This window comes from Chionomys nivalis, chromosome 19 (genome assembly GCF_950005125.1).
Source record: "Chionomys nivalis chromosome 19, mChiNiv1.1, whole genome shotgun sequence".
Lineage (NCBI taxonomy): Eukaryota > Metazoa > Chordata > Mammalia > Rodentia > Cricetidae > Chionomys > Chionomys nivalis.
The window spans coordinates 53,234,536-53,260,339 of record NC_080104.1 but is presented as its reverse complement, the minus strand read 5'-3'; the positions used below and the strand labels follow the sequence as shown (position 1 = coordinate 53,260,339).

Genomic DNA, 25,804 nt, shown 5'->3' with positions numbered 1-25,804 from the left:
TACAACTAAATAGAAAGAAAAACTGTATGTGTACATATATATATATATACATAATATATATAAATGCATGTTTGCACATGTATACACAGGACAATGATTAAACTGCAGAAATAAAAGTTAGTATGTGGTGATTCTTAGTAAAGAATACATGTAGAGTCAGGCATGGTGGTATAAGCCTGTGAGACCAGGAGTCTAAAGCCTCAGTAACATAGGAAGACTGTCTCTAAAAGGAAGAAACAAAACACACCAAAAGGTGCTCCATCTCATTCATAACACAACAGAAGCAAATTATTCCTCCTACACAGCCCTGAGTGGTTAAAACAAAAGAAGTAAACAATGTAACTAACCTATTATGTTATGTTTGTATAAAACTCAAAACTGGCAAATTAATTTCTGGGCAGTAGCTACTTCTGGGGAGGCACTAGAGAGGCTTCTGAGAAGCAGGGATGCTGTCTCCTGATCTGGATGATGGCTGCAGGATACATTCACTGCACAAGGACTCACTAAGCTCAAGGTATGCCTTAAGAGCATCAGCCACACAACAACGTACAAACACGCTCAAAACAGTGCTGTATTTTCCAGCTTGCCTTCTACAGTAAACTGCTTGTATGCTCACTACTGTTTATCCATTTCTTCTGATTGCACTACAAGATTCTGTAAATAGATGAACATCCCTGTAAATATTCCCTACCATCCCAAAACACGAGCTTGATGAAGGAGCATGTTATGAATACATCCTTAACAGCAGATGCAAGATTAAATTAATTTGGCAAAAATGTTGCAGATTCAGACAGTGAAATCTCACAAAGTATTGCCTACATCTCATGGTCAAGTCTAATTTACACATTTTCCTAAATTTTAAGATTACTTTCCAAACTGTACATTTCAGACATAAACTGGTGCACTTTTAACCTCCTTTCTCTCCCCCGCCCTGGCCCTCTGCGCGTATTTTATGCGTGTGTGGTGTGGTGTAGTGTGTATATATATGGTGTGGTGTGGTGTGTGTGTGTGTGTGTGTGGCATTAAGGATCTGCCCAGGGCCTTTTACATACTATACACGCAGCCTGTTTCTAAGCTACAATCCTGTATTTTGTACTACAAAATATAATCGCAGAAGAGATGATCAAAATAATTACACAGTACTATCAGTATTTGAGTTCTGACTGATGCTGATTAGTTCCCTCCATCAATTTTTACAAAAAACATCTCCCAGTATAATGGGAACTCTGTTGCTTCTTCAAGTACTAACTAGGAAGAACCACGCAGTATGCACACTGGCAGATGCCAGTACTGAGGGACCTCCTCAGCAGGGAAAAGAGCCGAAGCCCCAGCGGGATCTGTACAGCCCCTGGCTGGAGTGAGAATGACCTCCCTTATCTCACTGCTCATCTTCTACCATCAACAGTGACCAGAGCGCTAAGTCACAAGATCATCCTCCAACTCTCAGCTAGAGTTGGCATCTGAAATAAGATACTAAAAAGTTCAAGGGCTTTTACCCTGACACTACGAGAAAGGGGTCATGGGAAAATTGATCAATGACAAAAATGTATGAATGGGGTTAAGTATGTACACATGATGTCTAAATAACCAGAAACAAAACACTTCATTTATCCTGCCCCTCATCAATGCTCCATTATAGTTCCAGGAATGAAGATTGTGGGAGGTTTGTGCCAGAGGAACAGTGAACTACAGTAACTCTGAGAAACAAAATATAAACAAGCCAGAGATGTGGCAACCCCCTTCTTTTGCACAGTACTAGGGATGGTAGGTACCTGGGGCATAACACATGCTAGGCAAGCACTCTGGTACTGAGCTGAATTCCAAGCCTCTCAAAAAGTCCTTTAATGTTTGTTTTCTTTTCTTTCTTTCTTTTGCTTATTTTACTTTTTTCTTTCCTATCTTTTCTTCAATTTCTAATCAACAGCAGTTTTTATTCTAAGTGACAGTAACCGATCCAGTTCAGACAAAGTGTTCCAGAGAGTATGACATCTGACCCTCCCTACTACATACAAATCTATCCACCCTACCCCAACACACATGTACACACTCAAACAAAGCTGCTAATGTAACAGAGCCTAAAGCCTGCACAGCTGGTGCGTGCTGGCTTTACAATGGAAAAGTACTCACCGTTCAAGACCGAACTCCCAGCAACTTCAGGCCCACAGCGCAGATGCGGCATGCCTGCTCAGTGCACATACCACAGTGAATCTGACACAGAGGACACAGAAGGCAGGCAGTGGTACACATCCAACAACAACATTTCAACCTGTTCTTCCAGTCACACAAATAACAGGTCTCCTGTGACACAGGCACTCCACTCTGAAGACAGCCCAGCAAGTAACCAGTTAGGTCAGAACATGCCACCTCTCTTACACGAAAGAGTGGCAGCTCTGACACCCAGGGGACACTTCAGGATGTTGATTCTGACTATCGGAAGTAGGGCAAAGGTCATTCCTGGCATTGCCCCCCAGGCCACAGGATGACAACTAGCAACTTCATCAAGGATATAGCAAGGAAAAAATTAGGGCCCTCCACGCCCACTGAATCAGTCCAGGTTCAGTTTCAATAACCTTGAAATTTCCTGCTAGATCTTTGAGAACATGCATGGAAATCCCTCACATGTTGTTCCTCTGAGTGCTTTTTCCTTTTTTTTTTCTTTTGGTTTTTCGAGACAGGTTTCTCTGTAGCTTTGGAGCCCATTCTGGAACTCGCTTTGTAGACCAGGCTGGCCTTGAACTCACAGAGATCCGCCTGCCTATGCCTCCAGAGTGCTGAGATTAAAGGCGTGTGACACCACCGCCAAACTTGAAATGCTTTTAAAATTAATCCCCTATCTAAAACCCTCTGCCTAGCCGGGCGATGGTGGCGCACGCCTTTAATCCCAGCACTCGGGAGGCAGAGGCAGGCGGATCTCTGTGAGTTCGAGACCAGCCTGGTCTACAGAGCTAGTTCTAGGACAGACTCCAAAGCCACAGAGAAACCCTGTCTCGAAAAAGAAAGAAAGAAAGAAAGAAAGAAAGAAAGAAAGAAAGAAAGAAAGAAAGAAAGAAAGAAAGAAAGAAAGAAAGAAAGAAAGAAAGAAAGAAAAAGAAAAAATAAAACCCTCTGCCTGAACGAAGGGTTGCTGGAGAGGTCAGCCATGCTTGGTCTCTCCTTGTCAGACTAGCAGCAGCCCTTCCTAGAGCCTGTATCATCGGCTGACCCCAACATCCCAACACTACAGCAAGGAAGCAGGCAAGTGAGTAAGGGGATGAGTGCTAAATGGGAAGGGCTGGAGAAGCCCATGTGGATCTATGTAACAGCATCCAACACTGAACTAGGAGTTAGGTCTAGCGGAACAACACTCTTGTAATCCTGGCACCTGGGGAGCTGAGAGAGGAGGACTGCAGGGAATCTGAGGCCAGCCTGGACTACACAGCAAGATCCTGTCTCAAGACATAACATCAACAAAAAAATAAAGACATTTTAAAAGTAGAGGTTGAGAACAGTGGCTGTGGCTCAGCAGGTAAAGATGTGGGTCACCAAGGCTAACAACCTAAGTTCAAGCCCTGTGACACAAAGATGGTACACACACACATGTACTCAGGTGCATACTAGATAGACAGACTGATGGACAGACTGACTGGCATGGAGCAACCCTGGATAGCCCAAGCCAATAAAGAACACCCCTGGAAAACTGCTATGTTCCCAAAATCCATTCCGGGCTAAAAGATGCAAATCTAACAACAACAACAAACCTGCTACTGCCTGTCATTTACTAAGTCCTTGATCTGTGCTGTCCACTTACAAATTCTTTGATTTACAACACAGTCCTCTGAAGCCATGGACTCACCTCTGTCCCCAGAGATTCTGGTCTAATTACAATTCTTTCTTAAAAAAGAATCCATTCTCTAAGAAAGTCTAAAGAAAATTAAGCTCTTACTGGATTAAAACCCAATGCTGACTAGGACTAATACTGGATCAGCTGTTAAGAAAGAAAAAAAAACAGAAATCCAGCTGGGTTGGTGGTGGTGGCACACACCTTAATCCCAGCACTTAGGAGGCAGAGGCAGGCAGATCTCTTGTGAGTTCGAGGCCATCCTGGTCTATAAGAGCTAGTTCCAGGACAGACTCCAAAGCTATAGAGACACCCTGTCTCAAAAACCGGGAGAAAAAAATGGAAAAGTGATGCAAGAGGTGATGTATGATGTGAATATGCTTTATTGCCATTGGTTAATAAAAAAGCTGCTTTCGGCCAATGGCTTAGCAGAGTAAAGTCAGGCTGAAAGAGATACAGAGAGTAGGCGAAGTCAGGGAGAAGCCATGTAGCTGCCGCTGCAGACAAACACACTGGAACCTTGGCAGTAAGCCACAGCCACATGGCGATAAACAGATTAATAGAAATGGGTTAATCAAAGATATAAGAGCTAACTAGCAATACACTTAAGTGACTGACCAAGCAGTGACTTAAATAATATAGTTTCTGTGTGATTATTTCTGGAGTCTGGGCAGCTGGGAACAAACAAGCAGTCTCCCACAACAGACTGACGCCCACAAACAGCCTTCTACCAATGAAAAATAAAGAAAGAAAACAAAAGACAAGACAGAAATCCATACTGTAAATTAGGTGTGTGGCACACACTTTTAATTCCAGTACTGAGGAAGCAGAGGCAGGCAAATCTTTGAGCTCAAGGTCAGCCTGGTCTACAGAGAGTTCCAGACCAGCCAAAAACTACAGGGCTACACTGAGAAATCATGTCACAAAAAAAAAAAAAAGAAAGAAAGAAAAATTTATGCTGTGTGTGTGACGGAAGAAACACTGTCAAGAAGTCACAGAAACATGACAACCAGTCATCCTTTAACACACAGCTTGCCAGTTCCTTTCAAAGTCCTCCTGAGCTAGGAGCATTATCTACTGTCCATACTGTCTTGGGCATCTGGCATTTCGTGGTGGGTCAGTTATTCCTGTTGCGTCTCATGGTGGCCATCCTTCCCTCCTCAAGCTCCCTGAAGGCAGACTCTACCTCCAGCTCACCTGCACACGACACCCTGCATAAAGCAGGCACTGGGTTATTTTTCATGCAGAGCCTGTTATTAGTTCCATTCATAAGGATACACCAAAACACCAATTAAGGCTCCCTGCTATAAGATCCCTTCAAAGCCGGGCGGTGGTGGCGCACGCCTTTAATCCCAGCACTCGGGAGGCAGAGGCAGGCGGATCTCTGTGAGTTCGAGGCCAGCCTGGTCTACAAGAGCTAGTTCCAGGACAGGATCCAAAGCCACAGAGAAACCCTGTCTCGAAAAACCAAAAAAAAAAAAAAAGATCCCTTCAAAGACTCTGTTCCTAGTCCTAGTAGAGAGTGAACCCCAAATAATACTCATTTAATAAGTTCAACATATTAAAATACAGGCCTAGAATCCACTGCATATTCAAATATTGCTATGCTAATGTAATACCTTTGACAAAGATGCTGCGGCTCCCGGCTTTACAGGTTTGCCTCCTGTGGGTGCTGAAGAGCTGTTCTCAGGTTTGCTTTTTTCTACTGGTTGTGGTTTGCTTATGCCAGACACCTTAGGCACTGAGCCAACACTCCTGTTTGCTTTCTTCATTCTGGGCTGCCTCTTGGTGATGCATTTACAATCAAACCTGTGGGAAGAAAGAAAGAATGTCACGTTGAAAAAAAATTGGAAAACAGTTCTTTAAAACTTATTTCTAAAGAATTTCACCCTGTAATAAAAATATCTGAAAGACAGATGTCACAACAGAAAACAATGCTGAAAATCCTTAAACTCACATTATCGAAATGTAATTTCAATACTTAAATTACATTACCAAAATGTAATACTTTACTGATTTATAATGTACTTTATTTCATTGAGTAGAAAGAGCACCTTAAGCTCGGCAGTGGTGGTGTAAGCCTTTAACCCAGAGGCAAAGGAACTTACTCTGTGAGTTCAAGGCCAGCCTGGAATAAGGAGTGAGTTCCAGGACAGGCTCCAAAGGTACACAAAGAAACCCTGTCTAAAAAAAACAAACAAAAAAAAAAGAAGAAGGAAGGACAGACAGGCGGACAGAGAGAAGAAAGGAAGGAAGAACACCTTGTGTGCTGGATAGTTCTATATCCAAAACTCAGCAGGGCAAACTCCAAATCCTGCAGCTCTGTGTCCAGTGTCAAAAGACTTACTTACATGGCTCTTTCCTCCCAGCTTTACCAACCACAACACACTTCTCTCTCCAGCTGGTTCCACTCCCTGTTCAGTGTCCCCTGGCGTGTGTCCCATGCATGGCTCTTGCACCTCCAACATTTTGTGGTCTCTAACACAATACAGGCTTCACATTCACAAAGTGATTTCTCAGGGTCTCCATGCCTCTACTGCCACAGGCCCAACCTCTGCAGCTCTTGTTGAACACTGAGGAAGATTCCACAGCCCCTTTACTCCTGTATCTTTCGTGGTTCTAAAGCCAGAATCACGCGCCTGATGCTGCCAAGTCTATTTGATTTGGAGGGAACCTGAACCTTCCTCGAATTACAATTGCATAGGCATTCCTTTGTAGTTGCTTTTTAGGTGGAGGAAATCCCTCAGACCTTTTCCTTTCACACACTGCAGGATTAGCTGGGTGGCATGTTGCCCTGAGGGCACCACTCCCTTTCGGTATTCTCCCACCAGGCTTCTCCTCCTCTTTCAGCACAGCAACACCTTGGTCCCAACATCAAATTTCCCCGTGCTCTTTTTCTCCTCAAACTGTACATTCTGTATTTTTCTTTTTGCCCTGTATCCTCTTTCTCAATGTAAATCTGCATAAGAGTAATGGCTAATAACCACAGGACAGAGTCAATATTAGGTGACTTGAACACACCATTCTAAACATACATGTATTTTTTTTGTATGTACATGGATAATTTACTCACATGTATGTCTATGCATCACTTGTGTGCTTGGTGCCTGTGGAGGCCAGAAGAGGGTGACACACCACCCGAATACTGGGAATCAAATCCAGGACCCCTTGAAGATCAGCCACTGTTCACTCATCTCGCCATCCTTGCCTCGCATGCTATTATTACTTCTGCACTAAGAGTAAGCTGCACTGTAAGGAATCTGTGTAAGGCATCCTCATAACTGAATGTAACTCACTGTAGTTGTTTGAAAATGGCCCCTACGGACTCACATTTCAATGCTTGGTCTCTAGTTGGTGGAACTGTTTCAGGAAGGATTAGGAGGTGTAGCCTTGTTGGAGAAGGTGTGAAGCCCAAGCAGAACCCACTCTCTTTCTCCCCTTCTTTCCCCACCCCCTCCTTCCCTCTCTGCCTACCAACCATCATGCTTCAGGCCACGATAGTTATGGACTCACTCTGTGAAACTGTAAGCAAGCCCTCAATTAAATGAATTGTTTTGGTTTGGCTTTTCAAGACACGGTTTCTCTGTACCTTTGGAGCCTGTCCTGGAACTAGCTCTTGTAGACCAGGCAGGCCTCAAACTCACAGAGAGCCACCTGCCTCTGCCTCCCAAGTGCTGGGATTAAAGGCGTGCACTACCACTGCCTGGCTCTTAAATGCTTTCTTTTATAAATTGGCTTTGTCATGGTGTCTCTTCACAGCAATAGAGAAGAAACTAAGATATTCACCTAATTGTTAACAATGTTACATAGGACAAAGCAACAATAGCATCTGTGGTGTACCAAAAGAGGCCTCCTCTGGGCCTCACACCCAATGAAGAATGATATTCCTCTCCAGCAAGAAGCATGAAGAGTCAAGCTAGGCTTTACCCTCTGTCTTTCACATGCCATGTACATATGTTCATATGCTAACGCGTGCACATACATACATACATACTAAATATGATAACAGTGTTTTAATAAATAGGATAAAGTCAGGAGGCCTGGGTCCAACCTCTAGCTTTGCCTATGAGTTATGCTACCAAGGTCAAATCACTTATCTTTATAAACTTCCTCTCTAATAAATAAGAATTAATAAAGTCTTGCTTACAGACTTCTGGTACAAATAACACATGTAAACCATTTCGAGGGAAAGTCTTTACATCCTAGTTCTAGAAGTTATTTCACCAGGGCCAGGGGTTATAAAAATGTTACACCATACCAAGATTAGAGAGTGGTTTAGAAACCTGAGCCTCTCCAACCTAGAAGGTACACCAATCAAGTTTTAGAAGCAATGCCAATGGGACCCTATGAATTCATCAGAGAGAAGCCACCCTGAATCAAGGACACCAACTGTCTTGGAAACCAGAGGGGCTCTGAAGCCACTCCCTGGCTTGTGGGTGTCTCCAACCTAACAGTGAGGGACAGGAGACTTTCTGGACACTACACAAACATACAAGCTACTTTCTATGTCACACAGGAATGTTATCTTTTCCTTTAAACATTAACCTTCATTATAATCGTTTTTCCTCCTGCAAAAGAGATGTACTGATATTGTAAAGTATCTGAATTCAACTGCTATCGTAAGATCTTCCATGTTGAGGAGGATGATAAAAAAAAAAAAAAACTTCCATGCTTAGTTTTAAAACTAGGGCTGGAGAGATGGTTCAGCCGTTAAAGGCTAGGCTCACAACCAAAAATATAAAAACTAATAACTACTTGAGATCAAATCTGTATCCAGGGACTAGTTGCTTAACTTTTGAAATTTTAGTTCCCTCATTCATAAAATGGGGTCAGTAACAGTATGTACTTTTTAAGGATGCTGAGATAATCAAATAATAAACCTAGTATGCTTATCAGGGCAACAGCACACAACGACGACCAGATAGGTAAAAAGCTATCAAAATTTATAGAAAAACATCTTATAAATCCTGAGTATTAATAAAGCCTTATTAAAATAAAGGCAGCCAGGCATAGTGGTGGATCCCTGAAACCCAGCACTTGAGAAGCAGAGAAAATCAATTCAAGGTCATCTTCAGCTACACACAAGTGTGAGACCAGCCTGACCTACACTGAGACCACCTCCAAACAATTAACTGAAAGGCAGAACTTGGAGCTGGAGAGCTGGCTCAGCAGTTAAGAGCACTGGCTGCTCTTCCAGAGGATCTAGGTTCAGGTTAATTTCCAGCACCCAAATGGTGGCTCACGACCATCTGTGACCACAATTCCAGGAAATCCAACGCGTTCTTCTGGCCTCTACAAGCACCGGGCACACAGGCGTGTACAGAATCGACAAAAGCAAACCCCACACACACATAAAGCAAACATAAAATTTTAAGACAGCACTTCAAAGGGTACTTTATAAGAGAAATCTTTCCCCTACTCCCTTTAAGCCAGGGTCTGTCTCACTTTGTAGCCCTAGCTAGCCAGAACTCTCTGTGTTGCCAGGCTGACCTTGAATCTACCAAGCTGTTTTCTAAATGCTGGAATTAAAGGTGTGTGTCTCTATGCCTGGCTGAGGCTCTTTTATAAGGAATGACTAAAGACTGTTTGACTTACTACTTACATTAAATTACATATTCTAGCATGTAGATGTCAACAAACAACAGAAGCTTCTAGATCGTTCCCACTGTAAATTACAAACCAGGAAATGCTGCAGATGCATGGTAAGGAGTCCATCAGAATGATAATCAAGAGACCGAGATTACATCCCAGGCCAACATTCTGTAAACAGCTAACTTGTTTACAGCAGCAAGGAGTGCTCAAAACATTTTTTAGAAAATTAATTGCTTATTAATTGTGATTTTTATGCCTAGCATTATCCCATTTAATATCTACAAAAGGTCTTGACCCAGGCAATCTAGTTTCATAACTCTGTACTTAAAATATAAAGATTATCTTAATATTATAAAGTAAGAACAGAGTTAAACACTGGAAAGGAATCACAGTCAAAGGAGAACTGAATGGGAGACGCCAAGGGTAAGTCAGTGTCAGATGAATCAAAACCAAGTCAATTTGATAGAAATCATGCCTACAAAAACCAAACTCATTTTGAAAAGCCAATAAAAATGTTTTATTAAATCATTCATAATGCAATAAACTAATTCTACTCTAAATTCTTCAACAAAGGTTTTTATTTTATTTATTTATTTATTTATTTTTGGTTTTTCGAGACAGGGTTTCTCTGTGGTTTTGGAGCCTGTCCTGGAACTAGCTCTTGTATAACAAGCTGATCTCGAACTCACAGAGATCCGTCAACAAAGGTTTTTAAAAGTAAGATTTAAAACATTTTTTTCCCTTTATTTTACATGTATGGGTATTTTGCCGGCAGGTATGTGTCTGCACCACATGCATACAGTGCCCTTAGAGGCCAGGAGAAGGCATTAGATTCCCTAGGACTAGAGTTAAAGACATTGTGAGTGACCCTATGGGTGCTGGTAATGGAATCTGGGTCTTCTGGAAGAGCAGCCAGTGATCTTAACAGCTAAGCCATCTCTCCAGCCCTTCTTATTTTATGAGTATGAATGTTGTGCCTGTATTTAGGCAAGGGCATCACATGCTTGCAATGTCTATAGAAATCAGAAGAAGGCATTAGATCCCCTAGAACCAGAATTATAGCCTCTGCTACGAAACACAATGTGGCTGAACCCAGGTCCTCTGCAAGAGCAGCAGGTGGTCTTAACTGCTGATCCAGTCCTCCAGCCCAACTCCACCACAACTATTATGCTTATGAATTATAACAAACACTCAGACAATACATTAAAAATAACCACTTTAAAAGTAGAATATGGAATGTAACTTCAAAGCAAATAGCAAGGACCCCCCAGAGGAATGATCAAGCCTTGTCATATCAGAAATCTACATACATGTGATTTGCGTGTAGCCAAAATGCCTAAAACAAGGAGACACAGGAATGAGGCACCTTTAGCTATGGGTTTCTCTTCTTTGTCCAAATCCACAGGCAAAAGCCTAGCGCTGCTTTAGAAATTTCAATACTTACTGGTCTAAGAAAGCCAAGTTTTGAATGTTTAAAATATAACAGTATTTTCTTATTTTTAAGACCAGGTTTTTTTCTACATCTAAAATTATTAACATGTATGCATTTAAGATTGTAACTGTAAATTTTGCAAATGACCCTCACATTGAGATTCTCTTCCCTCACAGCTCCCTCCTCTCTGCCTGGCCATGGTAAAGGGAGTCTGGAGGGGAAGGCACGGGAGAGGGACACACTCATCAGCTGTGTGCAAATGGCCCTGGAGTTGATGTCAATAATGGTGAGCAGAGCCAAGCTAGCTCCAGCGAAGGATGTGTCCAAGTCAGACTGCAGCTGGATAATGGCTAAGTGGGAAAGAAAAGCTAGAGAACTCAGCGACTGGTCTGCCCAAAGGCTGCTCTTTCCATTAAATCACAACTAAGAAGATACCACAAGAAATGGGTTCGTCTTCAGAAGTTCTTTGTTTTAGCACAGAAAAGTTCACTGAAATACAAGAAACAAATAGAAACAGCTTGGGGTTTCCAAAGCTCCAACTACATCCTCTTCTGTGACTGCTTTTAAAAGCATAGCAGACATGAAATCATGGCCTGGCGATCTGCTTCAGGGCACCGCTGAGGAAGACTGTTGAACTGCTGATAATACTTAACAACGCGACAAGACTGGGAAAGGATCGTCTCAAAGAATTTACGGCTAGAGTATACAAATTATTTTTGCAGATTTAGTCCAAAATAAATTGATTCTCAAAGTTAAAGTCAGAATCCAAGAAATTGTGAGTCTTCTCTGGCCATTCCCTCCTCTGCCACAATTTCTTAGCATTTATAAAAAGAAAATTTTTATTTAAGACCCTTCAAATCATGATGGCTTTATGCTCAGATATTTTGGTAGGCAGTAGCAAACTCAGACAATACAGTATTCATAAAAATTCACTTTTAATTAAGAACATCAATTTACATCTGTGTAGCCGGGCGTGGTGGCGCACGCCTTTAATCCCAGCACTTGGGAGGCAGAGGCAGGCGGATCTCTGTGAGTTCGAGACCAGCCTGGTCTACAAGAGCTAGTTCCAGGACAGGCTCCAAAACCACAGAGAAACCCTGTCTCGAAAAACAAAAAAAAAAAAAAAAAAAAAAAAAAAAAATTTACATCTGTGTACCTGTACCCAAACCAACCCAAAACTGCCACTGAGGGCTGCTGGTGAGTGCTAGGAGTTAAAGCCACGTGTTTGGGGTTTCATGAGGAAAGCAGACAGTGAGACGGGGAAAAAAACTAAGTCCTCTGAGTTGTAGCTCACATAGTTGGGTTGGACGGCATGGGATGGGATGTGGGAAAGGGGAAGTAGTCCTCTGAGACTGGCTGCGGAAGATGAGGGGAATAATACATCACCTGGAAGTGACTGTGTGACCCAGGCAGCATGACCGGCAGAACGGCTGGTCTAACCTAACAGAAACAAACTTGAGCTTAGGGTGCTTGGAGGACAATGGCTTGAAAGTATACATCAGTGATGTATACATTTCTTCCTAGAATGCACAGGAAGCAAACAGGGCATGTGCCAAAGACACCACTCAGCAACTATATGAAAACCATAACCAGACACCCGAGAGACAGACAATAAAAGCTATGGTCTGAAGAGCTAATACATGCAGTCAGAGTCAGAGCTTAGCGCTTCGTGAGTCAGGTCACTTAGTCACTCCACTGCAGTGTGACCTGTCATTCGGTCTCGACAACTCACCCCACAACTACTCATATCTCAGTAGCGGGGCAAACAGCTGAGAATCTGAAACAGCATAAGCTGGGTAGGTTAGAGAGCAAAATGACACAGACTCTACAAGGACCCCATTAAATACCGTGTGGGAACCGACAAGGGTGACATGATGAACCTTGGCCCCCAGCACTGCGAGTAGGCAATGTCCTTTGTCCTATGCTCACTCCAAATTTTTTCTATTTCCCTGTGGTACTGGAAAGGCTCACAGCTCTCCCTCTGTCACTTGCTTACCAGAGAGGCTTTGGGAGCTCCAACAGGCAACCATCACTGCTGCTGCTGTCTCTCAGCATAACCTCCACCTGTGGAGCAGTTCTGACACTTAACCTTCTCTTTGGCTGCCCAGGCATCTACCTGTCCACCGCGTTCTCAGCCATCAACTCACTCCACCCTCCTTGACGCACTCCACTGGCCTTTGAACACAGTTCTCTGATTAACACAGATCTCCTATCCTTGTGCACTATTGCTTTCTTTTCCGAGGTATTGTGCCTGTTTTCTTTTTAAAAGACTATTAGTTAATTAGAAAATAACAAAAAGATCTCTAAGAAGTTCTCAAGCACTGCTAAACAATCAAAGGAGAAATTAAATGGGGAATTAGCCAGGAATAGTGGTGGAGGCCAGCAGTTCTGAAGGTTGCAGAAGGTGGCTGAAGCCCAGGAGCTCAAGGTCAGCTTGACAACAGGAGCCCTTCACAATTTATAATAATAATAATAATAATAATAATAATAATAATAATAATAATAATAATAATAATAATAATAATAATAGAGATAGCAATGGGGCATTAGAACATATTTTGAATTGAATAAAAATGAGAACATGACAAAAATGTGTGGGAATATTAAAGCAATATTTGAGGGTAAATTTTAATACAACACATGAGAAAAAGAAAAGACTCAAAGCAATACTTCAGTTGCTTCTTCAAGAAATGAGAAAAAGAAAAGGGGCCAGCAAGATGATTCAACGAATAAAAACACTTGTTGCCAAGCCTGATGACCTGAATTCAATCCCAGGTACCCACACGGTGGAGGGAACAAAACAACATCTACAAGCCACACATGTGTTTCTCTCTCTCTAACACACACACACACACACACACTATATATATATATATATACACACACACATATATATATAATGTATAGACACACATATATATACACATATAAATCTATTTAACTCAAATATTTTAAAGAAAAGCATTGAAAATCAAGGTAAGCAAAACAAAGAAAGACTAACAGCAAAGCCAAAGAGAACTACACCTAAGATTCACTTTAAATCACAGAGTTCAAAAGTTTAGCTGAAACAAATCCCTTGGAAGGCAGACTACAAAAGCTCCTTAAAGTAGAGATGGCCTCGGGGTGGAAAGCAGGTAACCTGAATGGCCAGTATTTATGAGAGAAGTCCGATTTATGGCTAAGGTTTCCCTACCTGGAACACTTCCTACATTTCATAGGATCTGTTTTCCAATTCTAGAATGAAATACAATGACAACTAAAACCAGAAGGAAACACTTCACTGCCCTGGGCATTGCAGCACACACCTGTAGTCCCAGCATCAGGGAGGCTGAGATAGGAGGATGATTTTGAAATCACCTGAGGCTATACAGTCAACACAGTGAGACCTTGCTCAAAACAGAAACTAGGAAGGCGAAGCAATGGTAAGGAGACTAGGTGCAGGAAGAAGAGCAGCTGCTCGCACAAAGTTCAAAAGTCAGCAAAGTTCCATTAACTCATAAGGTCCCCAGTAATCTCCAACTCTACACCCCACCTTCTGGACTTGTGGGATCTTCAAGCAGCACTGTCCACAAGGCTTCACGCGCAATGGCCATGCCACAGAGCTCCCAGGCCCTTGTGCCTGCTTCTCTCATGGGTCCTATAGTGCTGGAGTCTACACAGCGTCCTAATTCCATAGTTTGATAGTGTCATGCGGAAGGCTCTGCGGTGGGCAGACTCCATAAGAAATTCCTGCCGAAGCCCCTTAGACTGTCTGATCCACCCCTTAAGTCTAAAGGAGACTGCACAGTCCCTTTGCCCACAGCCTGTGCACTGAGCTCATCCTCTGCAAATGGTACCACGTAGACAGCACCAAGGCTCACTGGTTCCACTTTCAGAGTGACAGCTGACCTGGACGTGGACCTACATGTGTCACAGTTGGGGCAAAGGGAAACTCAGGGAGCAGAGTCAACGGGTAGCACGGCACAGCAAATGATGCCCCACAGTGTCTTGCTGGCAAACACAACCCTCAAAGACTTTACTGTGCCTCAATGTCTCTCAGATGTCTTCAGGGTCTTTCTCCTGTTTTCTTCACAAATACAACCTTCTTTCTTCAACCTGTTTAATCTTTTTAGCAGATGTTTCCTTGGTCACACCTTGAGTATTATCTAACACACTTTTATATTTTACTTTTGGGAGAATTTTGTTGTCATTGTTTGATTTGTTGGTTGGTTTGCTGAGATGGGGTTCTACTCTGTAGTCCAAGCTAGTCTGGAACTCACTACATAGCTCAGAAACTGTCTTGAACTCACAGGAACCTTCCTGCCTCAGCCTCCTCCAAAGTGTTGCCATCACATCTGTGAGCCACCACGCCTGGTTTTGTCTGGGTTCTTTATTTTGTTTTTGTTTTTGTTTTGAGACAGGGTTTCTCTGTGGTTTTGGAGCCTGTCCTGGAACTAGCTCTTGTAGACCAGGCTGGCCTCGAACTCACAGAGATCCGCCTGCCTCTGCCTCCCAAGTGCTGGGATTAAAGGCGTGCGCCACCACTGCCCGGCTGTCTGGGTTCTTTAAGAGAGGAAAGAGTATCACTCTGTAACACGGGTTCATCAGCCATGTGAGTGCTGGGATTCCAACCCGCACCATTACATCCAGCTCCACGCTTTTGTAAATGGCTAGTCTCTACATTTTCCAGCCCTTTCTATTCTCCTTCTCTTGTTGATCCATCCTTGTCATTTCTCTTGTTTCACCATAAGCAACCACCCCCCCAAAGGTCATCCTGCACCTTGACACTCACTTGCCACTATTCTTAGGTTCTGCACGCCACTAAGATCTTTGCAGCTGGGAACCACAGAGCCTTCACTCAGGTTTCCAGCACCTAGTCCTTAGCTCCACCTGAGACCTCATCAGAATGGTCTTTCTTGTGCAAATTCTGATAACAACCACCTAGCCAATCCCTAACATCCAGGCTCTCCTATGGATGGGGCTTGAAATGTTCCATTCACAGAAATGTAGATTTTTCTCTAGATTGCTTCTCTAAATTCATCTAGCCTCCACTCAGGCCCCAAACTGCATATATACTGTCAGGTATTGATAACAGGAACAGTCCGACTTCTCGGTATCAATTTTCTACAGCTAGTTTGTTCTGAACTGATCTAATAGGAAACCTCAGCCTGGGTAATTGTGAACAGAAATGGACTGGAACACAGAAATAGAGAAGTCTAGTCTAGAAGAGCCATATCTGGCCAGCTCTTCCTGTGGCTCACCCATGATAGAAAGGTGAAAGACAGACAACCTGAAAGAGCAAGAGCCCGAACACATAGCCTCAAGCCTTTTTATAACTGCCATTTAATCCATTTGAGGGAGTGAATTCTGACTCAAGAGCTGCCTACGCCTCACCTCCTAATTCTGTAGCATTGGGGATCGAGTTTCCAAAGCATTCTTCTTGGGGAACACATCCAAATCATAATGTTCTTCAAGAAAATTAAAAAGTATTTCCCAGTTCATTTTATCAATTAGCCTGTGCAAAAGCATAGAAGAGGGAGAGAGAGAAAAAAAACAACGAAAAAAAAGAAACCCTACTGATCAATATTTCTTAAGAAAATGAATGTATAAATTCTAAACAAAATTTCAGAAAACTCGACTTGAGGGTACTGTACCAGTGTTTGCCTAGCATGGACCCTGGGTTTGAGTCCTTGTATCACAAAAGAAGCAAATTTAATTCAACAATTCAAAGCAAAGATTATGTATCAAGAATGAGTATCATGGCCGGGCGGTGGTGGCGCATGCCTTTAATCCCAGCACTTGGGAGGCAGAGGCAGGCGGATCTCTGGGAGTTCGAGGCCAGCCTGGTCTACAAGAGCTAGTTCCAGGACAGGCTCCAAAACCACAGAGAAACCCTGTCTCGAAAAAACCAAAAAAAAAAAAAAAAAAAAAAAAAGAAAAAAGAATGAATATCAGGACCATGCCTTTAATCCAGCATTCAGGAAGCAGAGGTGCGTGGATCTCGGAGTTCAAGTATAGCCAGAGCTACATAGAGAAACCCTGTTTTGAAAATAAACAAAAAAAGCCAACGGTGTATGAGTCCCAGTGAGCCAGCTTGTTGGGTTAAGGAATTTGCTACCAAATCTGATGATGTGAACCAACTCCTACAACTTGTCCTCTGGTACTACTGTGTTATGGCATGTATATCACACACGCACACACATACATACACATTCACACTCATGTATACACACATACACAAACCTCACATATATACACACACATACATACATACATACACCAATAAATAAATAAATTTTTGCTGTTTTTCAAGACAGGGTTTCACTGTGTAGCCCTGACTGTCCTGAAACTCACTCTGTAGACCAGGCTGGCCTTGAACTCACAGAGATCCACCTGCCTCTGCCTCCCCGAGAGCTGGTATTAAAGGTATGTGCCACCACTGCCTGGCTTTTTAAAAATTTTTTTTGGTTGGATAAATAATTTTTAAGAGCATATGTAAGTAACTTAATACACAAATCAAAGTTTAACATTCAAAATTCAATGCAATTCAAAGCTACCACGTAAATAAAAAAAGCAATACAATTAGTTCAGCAGAAAAAAATTCAATAAAACAAAAACCCCAAGAAAGGTATAAATCTCTTTAACTTGACATATAGTTTCTATGAAATACTGGTAGTTAATGTCATGCTGAATGCCATAAAACAGAATTTTGTCCTAGAAGAAAATTTTGAAGGGCTGCAGAGATGGCTCAGCAGATAAGTGTACTGGCTGCTCTTTCAGAGGACCACATGGCAGCTAACACCATCTGTAACTCCAGTTCCAGGGGAGCTGGTGCCTCCATGTGAGGAGAGAAAAGAAAGAAAGCCCATTCCTCTCACTTCTGTGTTACTACATATCAAAGGTTCTAGCCAGGAAAGAGAGACAAACACAAAAACTAAATGGTATTCAAACTGGGGAGGAGGAAATAAAACTGCGTTGACTCCTAGACCCCAGTGAATGAAACCGCCGATAGAATCTACAGCAAGCACTACTGAGGAATCTAAGCACAGCACAGTGTGTGAGAATCAACTATCTCTCCATACACAGCAAGGAACAAGTGCAAACTCAAAATTGTAAAGTATTTCTACTTTACAGCTGGCCGAATCAGACCATCACAAACTCAGATTATATTACTGTATTATTGAAAGATTGGAGAGTAAATCTGTACTACTTCACAACATGAAAATCTGCAGTCTTAACTTTTACTGAAACCTAGTTATGCTCATTCGCACACTGTTAAAGGCTATTCTGAACTACAACAAGAGTTCTTTAACTGCAGAACTGACTATATAGTTTATTGTTTTATATTTATTTATTTATTTGGTTTTTTTGAGGCAAAGTTTCTCTGTGTAGCTCTAGCTGTGCTGGCACTGGCTCTGTAGACCAGGCTGGCCGTGAACTCACAGAGATCTGCCTGCTCTGCTTTTTTTTTTTTTTTTTTTTTTTAACAGTATGCTTTTGTAAATGTATTTTCTGGAGGGTAAGTGCAGAACAGACTACCATAATCTGTAGTAAAAGCTTCATGAACATCAAAGTCCTCTATATTTGCTATGGATCAAAGCTGTCTCAATATCTCCCGCCCTTTCAATTCTTTAAGCCTATTTGACATATTTTTGTGATACTGGGAACTGAACCCAGAACCTTGTACACACTAGGCAAGTACTCTACCACTAGGCTACTTCCCAAGCTTAAGTTTTCTTAAAACAATACTTTATAAATAGCAATACAATTTACACATTAAATAACAGTGTAATAGAATGATTTGATAGCTTTAAAAGAAAAAAATACAGAAAAATTTCCAGTTAAAAAATCATTTTTTTTCTAAAAGTGGGTCAATGAGACAAATGTACTCAGCAACTAATCATTTCATAGTGTGCTAATCATGTCATAGTGTGCTAATCAATGGAATTAAAAGAAAGCCCAACCATCACAATCACTGCCTCAAAAGACTAACACATGGTAGACTCTTTTGGAAAGAACTGATCATTGCTATTTCAACATACGTACAGTTTAATTCACATCCCCTACACACAGAAAGCCACCCAGGACCAAGTCAAAACCAGAGAAAGGAAGTTTGAGTCCTCCCTCATGGCTTATGTCCTTTTGCCCATTTCTTCATCACCTGGCAGTCTCCCTTCTCAACTTCTGGATCTAATCCACACTTACCCCTGTTTACACACACCATGAACATCACAGACTAGGACTGACATAAGGGGGGGGACATGTGGTCTGGTTTTTTGGAGTTTGAGTCACCTCGCTTAATAAGCTTTCCAGGTTCATCCACCTTCCTGCAAATGTCATGATTTCGCTGTTACTTACGATGAATATTATTCCACTGTATGTACACACTATATTTTCATTCTGCCATCATCAGTTGATGGACACTTAGGCTGTTTCCACGTCCTTGCAGCAATTCAACACAGATGTGAAAATATCTCTGATAGGCTATCTTTAGGGAAATGCCCAGGAGTAGTACGGAGTCGCTGCCAAACTGACTGCCATAATGACTATATTAATATGCACTCCCACCATCTGTGAGTAAGAGTTCCTTTTCCCCATATCAGATTTCTCACTAGCCAGCGACTAGAACGAGATAGTATCTCCAAGTAGTTTTCATTTGCATGTCCCTGATTTCTAGGGATATTGAGTACTAAGCTATCATCCCAAGACCAATTTGATCATCATGCTGTTTCAGATCAGAAAGAAATTCAGGAAAAAAAAAAACTTCTGAGTTGACAGGAATTTTTTACTTTGCAGCGAATCTATTCAGTACTAACAATTCTAACCAACAGGAATTTCCCTTAGCATTATTTTGTTGGCACACACAATTCCAAGGACCAGTCAACCTCCACTAGTGGACACTTTATACACATGACACACATAGACAAACACACACACACAAATGGAAGAGGGAAAAAACTGACATTTTATATTAACACAAGAAATACACACTGATGTTTGCGCATAGCGTGTCTATGTGTGTTCTCACAGACATCCAGTGCCACATAGCACATATGGAGCTCAGAAGACCACTCGGGTGCCAGTCCTCACCTTCCATCTTGACACAGGGCCCCTTGTGTGCTGTAGCATACCACAAGCTAGCGGGCCAGGGAGCAAGCGTCAAGGGATCCTCCTGTCTCCTCGGAACTTGCCACCGCAGTGCTGCAGTGATGGAGAAGCACTACCACATCAACTTTATGCGGATTCTGGGGATCCACACTCCAGTCCCCAATCTTGTGCAGCAAGAGCCTTAATCCCCACTAACCCCCCAGCCCAAGAGCTTTATTTTAAACATAATCAAAACAGGACACGCTTAATATCGAACTTAATGGCTTTTTACATGCATGGTAAACCACCCCAAAGTCATTTCTCTTGGGTAGTAGTTCAGACCTAGGAATATAGCCCAGCTGATGGAGTGTTTGCTGACCATACACACATCCCCACATTTAATCCCAGCACTACAAAAACCTAGACATGGTGCCACAACTATAATTCTAGCATTTGGGAGATGGAGGCAAAAGAATCAAAAGTGTGAGGTCACTGTTGGCTACACAGTGGGTTCAAGGGCAACCTGTATTACAAAAGATACAGTCTCAAAAATAAGCAAACAGTAGAAATCTTTAATAAATAAATATATAAGCAAACAAACAAACAAAAAACAGACAAAATGTATGTATATCTTTTTTCCCCTTGGTGTTGAGACTGGGTCTCTTTAATGTAGTCTCAGCTGTCCTGGAGCTCCATCTGCCTGGGCCTCCTGAGGGCTGCAGCTGTATTTGGATCTTCCTAAAAGCAACAGCCCAGACATTTCCCCTTAAACTCAAGAACAGCAAAACACAACTTTATGCTCTCTCTAGGTCTACACTCACAATCCACAAACTATCTTGTATTTAGCATTTGCAATCACCACACACCACCATAAATGACACTTAAATCTCTTCTACACAGGGCCTACCTATATCGCTCAGACTAGAGCAAGCAATCCTTCCACCTCAGTCTCCGAAATAACTGAAACTACAAGCTTGTATTAAGATTGCTTTAGGTTTATTTATATGTATGAGTGCTTTGCAAGAACGTATGTATGTGCACTACATGCATGCTTGGTGCCCAGGGAGGTCAAAGAAGGTGTTGGGTCCCTTGTATCTGGAGTTACAGCTGGTTGTGAGGCACCATGTACGTGGGTGCTGGGAACCAAACCCAGGTCCTCTGTAAGAACAACAAATGTTCTTTACCACTGAGCCAACTCTCCAGTCCCTGAATGCTTAATGTTATCACCAAGAAACTGAGTGGTTTTGGTTTACTTTGTTTTTTAGAAATGACGGTCCTTAAAATTGGCTAAAATTCAGTATCATTAAAACTCCAAACACTGTCCTTATTTCTCTTATTATATAAAGGACTACTCAATACTCCTTCACACCAGAGGGTCCCAAATTCATTCTCACCTACCTTACTACATAGCCAAAATTTTGAGGAAACTCCAGTGTTGTGTGGGATATTTTGATCACACTCTGACACTCCTGATTCTGCCAATAAAGTTTACCTTGAATCAGAGGGGAGTTAGCTACTAGCTGACCAAAATTAGCCATAGAGATTTAGAGAACCTAGAACATATAGATAGACACAGAAAGTAGTAGGGAGCAGCCTACAAATAATCTCAGCCTTTTGGATCAAGGAAGGATGAGAAAGGGGGGTCAAGGGCTGCTTCTCCACCGCTTCTCTGATCATACAGATCCCCCCATATCTGATTCCCGAGTTTTTATTGATAAATGAATAATTCAACACTTCATAGCATTATGAAGACACTTGCTAAAAACTGCAGACAAGCTCCAAGAGCTCCTTCACATGGATGCACACAGAATGGAGAAAGTGAGAACCAGAAAAGAAGGTTTACTTGCCCAAAGACATAAAGCCAAAAGAAATCTTTCCAACCTCGTGAGACTGTCACCATTCCTCTATTGGGGTGAGATGTTTGCAAGTCAGACGTGTGATTTGAATATGCATATGGTTATTTAGCCAGTTGTGAGCATGAAGAAAACCCATCCCTGACAAGAGTTTTGACCCATCAAATACCTGAGTCAGTTAGAAAGTGAACCTCTGCTTCAGAAGTCACGTGTTGTCAAGAAAACGAAATGCAGGGTCACGGCCTGAGCAAATTTCACTTAAGCTGTCCGCTCTGCATCAGCTCGGATATTTTTGACTGGTACCAAGAGACAGCTTGATACAGTTTTTCTACGGCACGTTAATCACCTTTCTTACTGAAACATCAAAGAAATCCTTACATACATAGAAAATATATAGGCAAACATACAAAACATTCTCAAGCTTTCTAAAGTTTCTGAGGTTAGAACACTGTTTGGTGTACACTGGAATCCAAAGGGGAAAATGAGACTTTTTAATGGGAGATAAAGGGAAGGAGGACACCAGCTCTTTCTCAATAGGAAAAACTGTAACGAAACCAATTCTTTTTCTCCAGACCCCTTCTACAATGGTTTGACTACTTCGCAACATACATGCACTACTTTTCTATTTTTTAATTAAGAAAAAAAATTACACTTGTTCTGGTTGCACAGGGCATGAGAGGCCCCCTGGAGAGAACTAAAGTGGGTAGACAGAATGATGGAGTTAGGCTGGTGGTGTGGGATAGGCTTGCAGCGAATTCCAGCTACTCAAGAGGCTGAAGCAGGACTGAACGTTCCAGGCCTGAGTGGCAACAAGGTGAGGGTTATAGCGGTCTGGGATACTTGGTCTGACCTCCATCTATCTCCCAATTAAAGGTTAAGAGGCTAGTAGGGTTAGGGATATAGCTTAGCCATTTGCCATGCCCTTAATCCCAAAGCACACCTCAATCATCAATAGTTTCTTATATTAACCCAGTACAATGAAAGGATAAGGAAAAAATCTGTACGACTCTAACACAGACATACCGTTTTCAAACTTTTTCCTAATGTACTTAAGGAGGACTGAACCGCCTATGTAACAACACAGGTCCCTCGCTCCAAACTTTTAGAAAGAACTGCTGTTGCCTGTGGTCCACAGCTGAATTCACTCCTGAAGGGCAAGCCCTATTGGGCTCCACGATCCGTCTATTATTTATTTTTGAGACAAGGTGTCTCACTCTGCAGCCAGACTCTGAGCTCATCCTGCCTCAGCCTCCTAAGTACCAGTATTACAGGTATGGGCCAAAGCTTAAGGTTCTTTCCCATGACAAAGTCAATATTCCATTTTATCAGGGGGTTTCTTCCCCACCTGCACTTTAGGACAGATCCTTCAAGAGAGTGAAGAAATCAAGGCTGCCTGGATTTGAATGATCACCGAAATTTTCATTTTGTTTGCAAATAGCTAAACCCACCAAGAAACACACACACAACAAAGAACTACGGATGTCTCAAACGTAACCACTGCTTGGAAATGCATCATTTCTTCAACAACACATATTCAACCTGAAACAATTAGCCAAGTCTCAAGAATAAAGAACACTGCCAACTGCAAACAGCCAGGTCCTAACAGTAGGACGCAGCCTTCGGGGAGTGGGGGGGTTCCTCTGCTTCCCGCCCCTGCTCCCCACCCTCAATCCTCCAGACGAGGAGGCAACCTGTCCCAGCCCAGGGCAAGGGACCAGGGTGAAAGCCCCGTCTCCCCCGGCACTACGGGGATTCCAAGCACGAGGGTCGCACCTAGACTCTCCGCAAGGATGAGATTCCCGACTAGCTGGGTACCACGCCAGCCAGGGCTCCCGGGGGGGGGGGGACGGCGTGGGGGAGGGGGGTCTGCCCGGCAAGCTGTGAGGTCCGCCCGGGAAGGGACACGGCGCAGGCGCCGATGGCTGGGGGTGGGGGGGTGGCAAGGGGGGGACAGCGCAGGCGCGGGGCCGCCGCCAGGGTCTGCGGGGCCGCCCGGGCCTGGCCGCGCGGGCGGCGCTGAGGAGACGAGCATGCCCGCGGCATAAGCGGAGAAGACCCTGCCCTGGCTCTTACCGCGCGGCACCGCCTCGCTCACTCGCTGGCTCCGGGCTGGGGCCGGGCGGCGAGCTCGCCTGCCCGGTGGCGCGGCCCGGATCCGTTGAGTCCGGCCTCAGGGCAGCAGCCAACCCCACGGCGCCGCTCCCTCGGCCCGCCCTGTCTCCCTTGCGGCTCCCGCCCTCCGCCCGCCCCTTATCCACCCCTGGCCGGCCAGCGCCGCCCCCCCTTACTATTCCCCCGCGCATGCGCAGTGTCCGCCGCCTCCCCCCGGCCCACCACTGCGCAGGCGCCTGCTGTCTTTCGCGTGGGGGGGGGTCCGGGGCTGCGCATGCGCTGTTACCACTTTTGTAGCTGGAGGTGCACTCTAGGAAGGGTTTCTGGGTGCTTCGTGCGCAAGCCCCAAGTTCCAGGTTTTCTCTCGCAGGCAAATAGGTCCGTTCCGGTTGAGATATATGCTTACAGTGTGCTGAGGACTTTGCTCTTAGTGGACGCGACAGCTGAGAAAAAATGCACTTAACAGATGCTTCTGCTACACGTGAGGGAACGCAAAAAAAAAAAAAAACGAAAAAAAAAAACGGGCGAGCAGCACCTGTCCCCACGCACCCTCCTGAAGGGAACGAGACTGTACGTTCATCTAAGTCCCCCAGTGGATTTATTTTCATTTTTAATTCGTCTTAGTTCTATTGTTGTGATAAAGCACCACGACCAGAAGCAACTTGGGGAAGGGGAGGGCTTAGACAAGTCTCAGGCCACACTCCATCGGGGACGCTTTAGAGGGACACAGATTGTTGGCGAGCTCCTCAGGCCTTGCTTCACCCAGGACCACCTCCCCAGGAGAGCACCGCCCCTTCCACTTGAATCCTTAATCAAGAAAATGCCCTACAGGTTTGCCTACAGGCAATCTGGTGCAGACTGTGTCTCAACTTAAGTTCCTCTTCCCAGATAACTCTTAACCAAACTTAGCCAAAACATTAATCTTTGGTATTTTCTTTTATAAGAATTTATCTCGGATTCAGTGGTTATAGTGGTAACGCACCCTTAATCTCAGCACTCTGGAGGCGGCAGAGGCAGATCTCTGAGTTCAAGTCTAGCTTGGTCTACAGAGCGAGTTCCGGGACAGACCCTGGCTACACAGAAACCCTGTCTCAAAAAACAAAACTCAATGTCACTTGCCCAGGATTACAAGCTAGGAAATGACAGAGCCAGAAGTGGGTCCTAGTCCTTGTTCTTACCCAGAACTTGGAGACTGAATGGGCCATTTGGTTTCTGAATCCCTTTATCATTAACCAGCTATCCTTGTCTACAGCCCCAGGAACTTTATTTTTAAGGAAGTTTCTTTTTTTTTTAAATTATTTTATTCTGATGCTCAGAATTGAACCCAGACCCTCGGACACTCTACAAATGTGGTTTTCTGCCACAGGGCCCTCCTTCATCTCAAAACTCAGGAACGGTTTTCAGAAAATCATGATATTTGTGCAAATACACAGTAAACGTTGGTTAGAGGATTCATTCATTGAATTTGTTAATTAAATGAAGGAACTGCTATGTCTTCAAGGAATTCAAGGACCAAATTCATCGATTGGAAATATTGAAATCAACTTGCTAATCGGGGCCAAACTTGCTTTTCCACTGTTTGTAGGGGGGTGGGAGTTATCCTAGGGTAAGTGAGAATCAGGCATGTTCCTGACTGCTTCCTACAATTCCTAGAACTGTAAAAAGATTCCAAGGTACATGGTAACCTCAAGACTCCTCTTCTGCCACTGCTTCCCCCTAACAATAACCCCTTCTGCCTGCCACCACCCCTCTTTTCTGGTCAGCCAGACCTATTCCCAGGACCATCCTCCCAGGCCTAGCCTCAGCCTTTCACCCACTTTCCTTCCCGCCATCAACCTTGGCCTGCCCCTCCCTTCACCCCCACACACCTGCTCTCATCTGACTCCCCTCATTCAGCCCCACTCTGATCTCCCACTCCACAGAGTTGCTGGA

The 25,804-nt window shown here is 43.4% G+C and overlaps 1 protein-coding gene across 2 annotated transcripts in view; it reads right to left on the bottom strand.

Annotated features, from left to right (window-relative positions):
- Specc1l (sperm antigen with calponin homology and coiled-coil domains 1 like) overlaps positions 1–23,979 on the bottom strand; it is a 106,251-nt gene extending 82,272 nt beyond the window's left edge. Inside the window, exons 1-2 of one of the 2 annotated variants that reach the window (XM_057751045.1) lie at positions 23,834–23,979; positions 5,437–5,626 (exon numbers count right to left, since the gene is read on the bottom strand). In XM_057751045.1, coding sequence (XP_057607028.1) covers positions 5,437–5,589 — 153 coding nt within the window. In that variant the 5' untranslated portion in view covers positions 5,590–5,626; positions 23,834–23,979. The remainder of the gene's footprint in view (positions 1–5,436; positions 5,627–23,833) is intronic. The other variant, XM_057751044.1, reaches the window with a different exon arrangement.
- Positions 23,980–25,804: the final 1,825 nt, after the last annotated feature.